We start from the raw sequence: 11704 nt of genomic DNA on the forward strand, positions 1-11704 counted from the left end.
TCCTGCCCACCTGGCTACGGAGGCACCTCATATATACTAATATTATATTTGTTTTCTCTCTAATATTTCTTTTGTTTTTTGATTCTATCTTTTTATCAAGTTACTGATAATTAAAAAAATAGGAGGTAGATTTAACTCATCGCTGATATAGTGAGTAATGGTTATAACGAGGAAATTTTTTCAGTCCCTTGATGCTCATTGTAACCAAGTTCGACTGTATATCTCATATTGTGAATACCTTCAGGAGTTGTGAAGGTATTCACAATATATTCGCTTGTTGTATTCATCATATATTCAATTGTTCACTGTATTCATGGATCCTACTCAAACTTGGAACAAAAGAGAAGATAAAGTTTTAAATAAAAATAGGAAGGTGACTTCTAAAATCAAGGTTGTAAAGATCTTTTAAAATACCAAACCTGCAAGTTTTATCATACACTTTTTTCCATATCAAAGAAGACTGACACCATGTGCTCCCTTTTAAAGGAAGTATCTCGAGTAGATGTTTCCATTCTAATTAAGTGGTCCAAAATGGACCTGTTGAGCAAAGTTCAGGAGAGAAGGTTATTTGATTTTAAGTACCATAAAAGATGAGCGTTGTCCATTCTCTCCAATAATTTACACAAGCAGCTAGTCAGAGTGATAGGGCAGTAATTTGTTGGAAGTTCAGGATCCTTGCCTAGCTTAGCAAAAGCAAGAATAATCGGCTTGCGCCAGGCATCCAGAAACTACTCTTAAGGCAGATTCTATTATATAGGAAGAGCAAATAGTCCATGGATTTTGATGAAAGGTGCTTGATCATTTCATAATGGATATCATTTGGTCCAATAGCAGTAGCTTTCGTAAGGGCAAGTATTTTCAGTTGTGGTTGGTAAATGGCCCATTGTATGGACGGAAACCCTTTGATGTAAAATTAAGAGCATGTTTTTCAGTTTTGTGTTTTTGAGGTGCCTCCGTAGCCAGGTGGGAAGGAGCACACGCTTCTTGATTAGACTGGGGTTCGAGCCCGTTACCGCCAAATACGGAGGATGAGGAAAGGTCAGTGGAATGACCACTGCATATCCCCGGAGCAATATGGCCTTAGTTGCTAATGCTCCTAAAAACCAAATAACAACAGCAGCATTCCAGTCAGCCCGATCAACTTTCCACTGTAGTACCCTAAACGGAAGACAGTCTCCCACCATGAAACAGGTTATCACAGGGACGTGATCACTTCCATACAAGTTTTCCTCCACCTCCCAGGTAAGAAAAGGGAGGAGAGAAGGGGAGCAAATAGAAAGATCAATGACAGAACGTGTATGGATAGGCATGTGCAAAAAGGTGTTTGTTCCCACGTTCAGAAGGGAGAGGTCATTGTCAATGAACACATTCACTATGACTTGTCCCCTTCCATTGATATCAGTGCTACCCCACAGGGTGTTATACCCATTAAAATCTCCAAGTAAGAAAGGAGGAGGCAACTCAATAAGATCATCAAGGTTTTTCTGAGGCATGTCAATCCCAGGTGGCAAATAATTGGAATTCAAACAGAAATGACCCTACCACCTAAAGCGACATTTATGCCTGTTGCCTGCTATTCACTGAGCTCAGAAAAACCAGCACAGAAACAATCAGCTGCCACTCCAATTTCAGTACCTCCTTCTGCTCCAGCACTTCCAAAATACTTCCCCAAAAAAGATAAATCCAGCAAAAGTATGCTGGTTTGTGCTTTTATAGGAGTGCCTTGATGTTTTCTGCATTTTGCTGGAATCCATGACAATTCCACTATAGGAATTTAGCCATAATGTGGGTTTTGTGGATCTGTAGGTCAGGTTCCAAAGTGCTGAGAGCTCAGTTTGTTCAATCCTGGATTTATCTTTTTTGGGGAAGTATTTTGGAAGTGCTGGAGCAGAAGGAGGTACTGAAATTGGAGTGGCAGCTGATTGTTTCTGTGCTGGTTTTTCTGAGCTCAGTGAATAGCAGGCAACAGGCATAAATGTCTCTTTAGGTGGCAGGGTCATTTCTGTTTGAGTTCCAATTGAACATTTCTTGGCAACCTTTTCAGCAAATGTCGCCTTACTGCTATTTACTGATTTAACTGCTTTTCTAGCCTCCTAGTATGAGATGTTAACTTCTGCTTTAAGTCGCTGTATTTTTTTTTTCTTCCTTCTGCCTCTGGCAGGCTCAAAAGTAGGAAGGGTGCTCTCCTTGGCAATTAATACAGGTGGGTTTTGCAACTTTATGATGTAAGTTCGTGGTCCTTTATACCACATCAAACGCATGCAAGAGCACCATGGCAGGCCATTTGTGAATGTCCATATTTCTGGCACTTGAAGCACCTTAATGGGTTTAGAACATGAATGTATTGTGCATTTCAGATAACCAACTTTAACCTTTAATGCACCAATGTTAGGAGACATTGGTGCATTAAAAGTAGGATGCACTTTGCAGCTGTCACTCCTTGCAATTTCAGTTCTGAACATATATCCTCTTCAAACACTTTCAGATCTCACTCGGAGATCATATCTCTGGATGAGTTCAGTGTCTTGCGGGGAGTTACCATTATTGGCATTCCCCCAATAAAGTTGGCATGGAACAGCTGGTAGGAATGTTTATCACACTTTGTTTTTATGACGATATCTCTAGAACACAGCCATTATACAGATTTAGGGGAGCCTGCCAGCTCTGCCAAACCCTTCTGAATAAAGAAGGGTGACATTTTCCCTATAAGCTTCTCTCCAGTTGAATGGATTATCAGGTATCTAGGTATTATACCTGATATTATTTCTGTTCTTGGCTCTTTTCTGAAGTGGTGATGTCTGCACCCATGTCAATAACTTCTGGTAGGAACCATGTTGGGGTCCCAAGAAGAAAAGTTTACTTTATAAGGATTCATAATGGTTTTATTTTTTGGTTCAGTGCCCAGGCTCCCCACCCACAATGGAGCCCAAATGGGGCACCCACTACCTAGCAAGCAATAAATGCACTCAGGAGTGGGACACCACCTCTGCCTGCCTGAATCCTGTCTCTCAGACCAAGGGTAGGGATATGGCATTGACACAGTTGAACCCTGCAGACAAACCTACTAGCCAATTAATCCTAGCCAAGCCATCCAAAACCACCCATCTGTCAAAGCAGGAGCCAAAGTGGTGTGTTGAAGCTGGGCCCCCCTCAACCAACAGATCTCCCTTTCCAGATTTCCACGGGTCGCTGTGCATGGCAAACACCCCAGGCATTGGATCTCAGTGATGTTCATCTGGCGGACCAGCAGCGTCATTGGGTGGTCCCCTCGCCACATACAGGTGCCCACATCGGGGGTGGCTGATATGTCTGGCATATAATTAATAAGTTTAATTATTGTAGACTCTGTAATTTCTATAATAATGTCAAATTCCCATTACCTAAAGTTTTTCAGGTTTGTCTTCTGCTCTCCATATTATTCCAACAATGTTAGAGTGATTTTTTCTAGTGAAATAATGGTTCATCATTGAGATCTTGCTAAAACACACAAATGATAGTTCATCTGCTGAAAAGTTAATTTTTTTAATCTTCATATGTTAACTACCATTATTAATACTTACCCTTGTAAACTAATCTGATCTCTCCTTTCTCCATGACGATCAAAAAGATTTACTAGGTGATCATATCTATGAAAAATATAAACAACAATAAATGATGGATAATTATATTTGCAAAAATAAATTTTGCTTAAAATATTTAGAAATGAAATGAATCAAATAAAACACTAAGACCTTTTCTTGGAATTCTCTTTTCCAACTAAGCCAACATTATTTTTTTTTTTATTCTTGATCAGAATTATTCATACACATAACTTTCAATTACATTAGGACTCTAGAAAGTGTTCAACACTAATCATAACATAATTAAAATTAATAGGTATACAAAGGAAGGTCTAATGTTACCAGTTCCGTGCATTAACTGTCAACTTCCTTAAGCTCCATTATTGGGGTAGAGATTTAGTCTCATAACAACAACAGTCTCTGCGGTTATTAACAGTTATGCACGGAGAACAGAACTACAAGAATTCCCAATAGAAAGATTTATTCGCTATCAGATCCTTCTCGTGCCAAATGATATCACTGTGATTTGGCTGTCAGGTAGAGATTTGTTGAGCTCCATAATATTCCATTGAGAATCATTTCATATTCGGAAAAGTAGACTTGGCTTGAGCGCCATTCCAACTCAGCTTGATTTCCATTTGAGTGGATCAGAATACTCTTCATTGAACATTTGAGAGAAACATGAAATGCAACTAGATTGAAAAATCAGTCAGAAATTTAGTGGGACTTTCACTATCTTGCACTATACAATTTTGTGTATAAACAATGTAATTTTCACTGAATGCATCTTGATTTTAATTGTTATGTTTATGGAAAAAAGTTACAAAGAAGAAGTAAAGGGTTTCACAGAAATTCTAAATTACAATTACATGATTTCCTTGATGATTTTGCATCAATTAATTTAACATGTTCAAAAATGAAGAAAGTTTAAGTTACTATAAGCAATTCTTCTACATACCAAATTAAAGCATTTCAGCTCCTTTAGATGCTCTACTTTCATCATGAGAAGCAAAAAGAAAAAAATATATACAGGCAGGCCTCGATTAACGTGATTAATTCTTCCCGCAAACGCATCGCGCATTATAGCCTTAGCATTAAACCCAACCAACCCGCAAGCGCATCGCGCAAAACGGAAACGCGTTAATCGAATATAATAACCAATAGGAAAAATTATAATTGGTCCTTGACCTTCTGGAATGTCCATAAAGAATTTTAAAAATACCTTTTAAATAACTTTTTAAATGTATATAATGTAAAAGATAATGAAAATAATTATGGAATTAAATGTTTATTGCATAAAACAGCGGTTCTTAAACTGTGCACCGAGGAATATTTTAAATTTTCAAGGGAAACACAGCGATACTCGACATCTGTCGGACACTGCGCGAACTACTAGCTCGAGGTAGTTCACGGTTTCAGCATTTCTTATTAAGTTGTTTGGACCTAACTACTAAACAAAACTGTTAGGTATTTCTTTTGGTCTAGTGCACCTTGAAAAAATTACTGAGACATTAAAGGTGCCGTGAACCGAGAAACTTTGGGAGCCTCTGACATAAAATACACAATGAAGAAATTACTGTTGCGGAAATATTTGAACAGTGTTGACTTTCTCTTTTCATCAATCAATTTCCGAAAGCCGACAACAATCTTCTCTGGGCCCTGGCGAAATAAATATCGTAGAGAACATCAAACCTTTTGTTTGAAGTTCTATGCGATACGAAAGATTTCATCTAATTCTTTTACCGTTATCTCCTTCGCGGTAACATTTTCATCTGGCTCATTTAAAAATTTGAATTTTTAAATGCAAGTCTGCATTGACTTTATTAGCAGGAGACAAACACGTCTTCTTCCATCAACATACATTGGTTGATGGAACACACTGAGTTGATATCTTATAAATTTATTCATGTATAAATAAGCCAATATTTATTTATTCGTACATCATGAATTATTACTATTTGCTTATCATATTAATCACAGCAGAAACATGAAATGTGTTATATTTCAATTGTTATAATTGTTATAGTTGCTATTATTTAATTTATTACAGAGTGTGAAATATATATTACATTTCATGTGTTGTTTTACAAAGTATTACAAAACATTGAGTGAATATTAGGTTGAGTTATGTGCAGTGAGGTAAAAATAATTACTTTTATATATTAGTTAATCAACTGGTAACAAGACGATCAGTCATTTTCTTTTCACTTTTATTAATAACAGAAAAATAAAACAATTCAATTTTAAGAAACTGAACACACTGCATACATTGTCCCAACTTGTTTTTTTAAAAATATGTATGACTTCTGTCCCTTCTTTATCCTCATAAACAGTGATTTCTCATACTCTACATTTGCCAGCCTAACCATAGTTTCTCTAGTTATACCACCAACAACTCTTTCATTCCTCTCCTTGTACATTTCTGAATCATTCTCCCACACCATTTCCAATAAGCTCAAGAATCTTACACTGCCACTGCTCCTGTACTTTTGGAAAAATCCCTGAAACATTACCAAGACATACTGGCCAGAGTTTCTTCCTGCAGTTCATCATGGTGATGCTGGACTGCCTGCTGTGGTTGTCAGAATACTAGCCTTTCCATAATCCTAAATAGTTATGGAAGGATCAGAATCTACTCTTTCCAAGATATGACTAAAGAACCACTTTAATGAAATTTTAATAACAAAAAATGAAAACTGAACTCACTAAAGGTCAAGGAATACTGTATCTAAACAAATCAGTCCTTCCAATAATAAAAAGCAGGATGAGTTTTAGGCAAGTGAATTTTAATGATGTTTATGCAGAAGATTATTTTTGAAATTTGAAAACATTTAGGCTTCACAGAACAATTATGCACATAAGACTAAACAGAGCCATTGCTATTTTCTTTGCATTTACACAGGTATACATAATTTATTAATAAGCAGTTATTAATTCTTTTTGTGTAATGCACTGGCATGCAAACTATGAACACTGGATGCCTGTGGTGGTCTGCAAGAAGGTACACTTTCTAGTCATTATGTGTACCACAAACAAGTTATATATATAATATATAGATAATAACAGCCCCGAGAATGTGCTTTTAAGTGTATTATGTCTGTAGAAGTGCATGTGCATGTTCATGGGAAAAATTTTCGTTTTGTACAGGCTGAAAATCCCAGAATAATTCATGGAGGGAATCCTACACCCTCTGCCTGAGATTGGCTAATTACAGCCTCAAACAAAAAGGACTACAAAAATTCCTACAGTAGTCGACAGGAATCCAACTTAGACCTCTCCAAACAAGTGGCAGGCAGACAACGAATAATGGCAACTAGGATGCCACAATGTGGTAGCCTAGTTGGCATAATACATCACCATCTGGCTTTTCTCTAGCATTTCTGGAAGGCAAGGTATAAGTAACTACGTATCAAGATCTGCATACAGACACACAGGTTGATAGTTTAATTTTGTTTTTAATTTATCTGTTGATCACAATACATTACTGAGAACAATAACACTAAATAATATTTTATTGTGGAGTCCACTAGAAAAGCCAGAAACCAAAAGAAATGGATAAAACAAGAAACCAAAAGGGATCTACAAATAAAGCAAGAAACCAAAAGGGATCTACTGATAAAGCCAGGCAACAAAAAAAAAGTTTGCATGACACTGATTTAATGTCAGTGCAGTATAAATTTTTTGCAATATTTTTAAATTCATGTTTTAAAAATAATTTTATATGCATGCAAAGTATTTCTCTATATATTCAGTATATTTTTTTCAATTTTACACAAAGTACAATATAATAAAAGTAATTACAGTATTTAATTAAAATATCAGTAACAACAGAATTGTACTGATGTTTAACTGTTTTTAACTCCAAAGTTATAAGGTGGCAGATGACTTTCATCAACCGGTGAAATACCACCACTTTGCTTATTGGAGGCTTGAAGTGGTGAAACCCATGTTTAGTCTCTAGAGCAAAGTTTCCGGCATCCCCTTGCCCCATACGTCTCCTTCAACCCATGCACGGTACTAAGTACTCTAGGTTTTGATACCTTTCGTGTTTGGGGTTTTGATAAAAAAAAAAAAACCTATCAAATAATTTACTACATAACAACTCACTGCATTCTCCATGAATGAATGAAAATGAATGGCACCCAATTTGTGAATGATAAAAGTGGGGAGTATAATGGAAACTGCAAATATGCAACACCACAATTAGAAAAACTTGGGAGCAAAAAGGAAACAGTAAATAAGCAAATCTGTAATCAAGAAGGGCTACAATGGCAAGGGATACCCATATCAAAGTTTTAAGATATCACACAATTTAATCAAAGTTTTAAGATATCACACAATTTATAGAAAATGCATAAAAATGTATTTTTATAATTACCTAAAATATATAAAAAGAAACAAAAAGTAATGAAAATACATACCCAGTTGTAACAAAGTAATTACCACTGGTTCTCTGCCAAGTAAAGATGATTGGACCAGGTCCATGAGTTCTTGAGGATATTGTAAATACCCGCTATGCAAAAATAAAAAATATATTCTCTTAACAGTAACTATAACAATTAAATAAGCAAAAGGCAATATTAAAATATACTGACAAACAGTATTTAAAAAAAAAAAACTTTTGGGGCGCACCGACTGCACCCCTTCTCACCAAAAAAAGTTGTTCAAGGGACGGCCTTAATATTGCTGCATGTTTTAACCTGTTCAGGAATATAAATATAATTTTACATTTTCTGTACATGGCCTTCTGAGGAGCACACATATGTAAATTTACTTTTTCCATGGTTATTTCATATATGATTCAAATAAAGAACCATAAAGTGTCTATTACAATATTGGCCTCTAGTTTTGCTACTAAAAAAGATAAATCATATATCATTTGAAAAGTATCAACTAGGAATCAAGTTTATGATATTAACCAAAATTTAATGAATTAATGTTTAAATACAAAAGTAAGTGAATGATGCATTTGCACAAATTAAATAACTGGCATTGTAAATCAAGATATTATAAGCACCATGATGACAGTTGAACAAGTAATGGATAATAGTTTCTCTGAATATATGTGATGAAATCCAGATGCAAGGCATGGTTTTTTTTTTTCAAATAGGTAAATAAAAATTGAAGAAAGTGATATAAATGAAAGACATCACCATAACTCATTCTCCATGAATGAGTTATAGTGAATATAGCCTGCAATGCATAATCAATGTATATAATATACCTCTTATAGTGGTAGGTTTGTGTGTGATCTAAGGCCAACTCTACAGCATGCAACCCTGCAATTCAGATGCTGCATTCAGAGGATGCCTGTCCATACAGAGTAGTATTGGCAAAGACAGCAGCAGATCCCATAGGCAATTTTGACTTCAAGCCAACAATGAAAACTAGTAAGAAGTCTGAATGTGTACACAAAGCAGTTGCAGAAGTGGAGTATCAATCTTCACTCAATTCTTAAGAGAGGAGAGGTCGCATGCTAAGACACAGACATGACATGGTGAAAGGAGCTGCCCTTTATGAATGGGCAACCATGTCTATCATAATGTGCTGATCTTCATTTGGATATTGGACATGAAAATGAATGGGAAATTCACAATCAGATGTATGTGAAAATGAGACTTTCTTATCATGCTTCAAAAAACAGATGTCCATGCAGAATGGTTTCACAAGGATTTAAAGGCACATTTCAGAGACAAAGATGGTTCACTGACTTCAATACACTGGTTATCGATGGGAAATGTTCATAATGCTCTAATAATAGGATGATTCGATGTCAAGTGGCCAATTTTGTTGAAACTTGGTGTAGACGTTTAAACAACTTTCCAAAGAAGCTGTGCAAAAATTAAGTGCAAAATATAATATGCTTGAGGCACCAGTACCTTTTTTGTGGAGGTCACTTGTGTTACACAGAGCAATTCACAAAAAATTTTCAAAGTTTTAAGTGTTACTGTTGCACAACATTGAGAGGTAGTGCTCTGAAACTTGGTATACCTAGTTAACTTTTTGGCAGAGAATGCAAAACTTTTGGTGTCCAGGCTTAAAAACCTTCACATTTTTTACAATGTGCTCTAAAACTCAGCTATTAACTGTGTTCGCTGGATTTCACAGATTGTACATTCAAAGAGAATGTGTGCCCAGTCCACTCTCACTACAAGTACAATTTGGGTCATCAGCCATCCCTAAGGAAGTTAGTTTTGCATTTAGGGAGCCATAACCTGTCAATATGAAGGTTGTAAAAAAATCAGAGGCATACCACTTTGGTGCCTTTGGACTAACCATTGCCACCTGTGGCAGAAACCTTTTGGTAACAGCACCTCTAGTTTCTTGCTCCCAATTTGATTGCCATTGCTCATGGAGCTTTGTGGCTATCTTCTTTCTCTCAGCCTTCATGTTATAGGCTGTCAAGGGCTATCCCCAGAAATTCTGTGCACATGCCTTCCTGAGTTTATAATATAAGCCTCTTTTGGCAATTTCCAAATAAAATGGGAGAGCACCAGCCGGCCATCACACGCAGTGCTCAAGTGTTCAAGATAGTGTGCTCACAGGGCAACATGCCCAGGTGATAGAAGTGTTCTCTGAACAGTCTCAGAGAACACTTCTATAACCTGTTTTTTGTTCCTGTTTCTGTCTATGGGCATGCAGGTAAGCCAAATGATGGCTCCATAGGTGTTAATAGACAAGAACATCACTCGGTATATGCTTGCCAGGGTCTTTCTTTTGAGCTCCCAATCATGCCTGCATAGTTTATCACTTTTTTTTCCTAAGTATGCCAAATTGGGTTAAAAAGTTAATTCTGAGTTAAAAACAACCCCTAGGAAGCATTTTTGACAATCCACATTATTTTAGTTCTGATATCATCTTTATGGTTATTCCGTTAATTTTAATCTGAGGTGGAGGGGTCTCCTTAGCTTTCCTTTCAAAAGTATAGATTGTTTTTTCCAGTGATATCCTGAATGTGTGCATTTGTGCCCACTCCTGCAGTTGCATGAGGGTGGCATTTGATCTTTCCTCTACAAGCATTCTTGTGTTTCCTTTTACAAAGAGAATCAAATCATCTGCAAAGAAAATCATCCACTAGAGAGAGAAGGGCAACAAGAGTGGTGAGGGAAACAAAGGAGTGCTCTTACCAAAAAAAGGCTTGTTCTACAAATTGCAGTATCTGGAGATAGGCACCTGCAGGGTAATCTGATTGAGGTGTAAAAGTATTTGAATGGTTTCGGAAAGCTCAATGCTGATGGGATTTTTACTCTTGCATATATTATGCACTTGAGAAAGCATAAATTCAAACTGAGGGAAGAGAGTTGCAGAAATTTGCCTTTAGCCAGTGATTCGTTGATTGCTGGGATAAACTTCCATCTGTCTATGAAGTCGACAGCTTAAAATTCAAGCAATAACTGGACAAACTTTTGGAGAGAGTGGATAGGTGAAATTTTTTTTTTTTTTTTTTTTTGCTGTATAAGCTTGCCTTTTTGCATCATTTTCCACTAATGTTAAGCTGATCACGGATTTACTCTACCTTTCACGTTTGTACTTCTTTTCAGTACTGTACTGATTAGGATCTATATTTTCATGTAATATAGGAGGGATCCTCGTATATCTCAAAAAAATATAGCCCTATCTTTTACCGTGCAATTTTAGAGAAACAATTAAATTGGAACATGGAGGGTGTCCTATATTTAACAAATTGTTCGCGTCGAATGGAATACTTCACCTTCATTGAACACTTCAAAAAAATGTAGTGCACCTCTTAAATGATAAACAATTTGAAAATAAACATCCGACCGAAAATATGCACCACAAGCCCCCTGCTGGACGAAAATCAGCAACGTGCATTTTAGAATTGATGGCTGTGATACTCAAGGGAAAGTTTCAATTATAGAACTTTTAAAAATATATAACTTACTAATAAAGAAAATTCATACAGCAATTAAACGTATTATTGCATGAAAACATAACTTGGTCCTTGTGGATGTCACAAACATTCTCTCAGATAGGCCAGACTGTACTGGCTACCTGGGAGTCTAATACGCTGATGGAACTGATATTCGGGTGACACTCAAGTCGAGTACACACAATTTCAATGAAGTCTGAACAGTCTGTGACAGCCAAATCCTCTGCTTGCACCTTCACGATGGTGGAAGTGT

General features: G+C 36.4%; 1 protein-coding gene across 1 annotated transcript in view; it reads right to left on the reverse strand.

Annotated features, from left to right (window-relative positions):
* The window catches only part of Oseg6 (intraflagellar transport protein Oseg6), a 690115-nt gene extending 678761 nt beyond the window's left edge, over positions 1–11354 (reverse strand). The window contains exons 1-3 of the mRNA XM_090372456.1: positions 11272–11354; positions 7982–8073; positions 3561–3626 (exon numbers count right to left, since the gene is read on the reverse strand). Of these exons, the coding sequence (XP_090228582.1) occupies positions 3561–3626; positions 7982–8073; positions 11272–11277 (164 nt within the window). The 5' untranslated portion in view covers positions 11278–11354. The remainder of the gene's footprint in view (positions 1–3560; positions 3627–7981; positions 8074–11271) is intronic.
* Between the last annotated feature and the right edge of the window lie 350 nt (positions 11355–11704).

This window comes from Mastigoproctus giganteus, chromosome 1, assembly GCF_048544385.1.
Source record: "Mastigoproctus giganteus isolate SK-2022 chromosome 1, ASM4854438v1, whole genome shotgun sequence".
NCBI classification, from domain to species: domain Eukaryota; kingdom Metazoa; phylum Arthropoda; class Arachnida; order Uropygi; family Thelyphonidae; genus Mastigoproctus; species Mastigoproctus giganteus.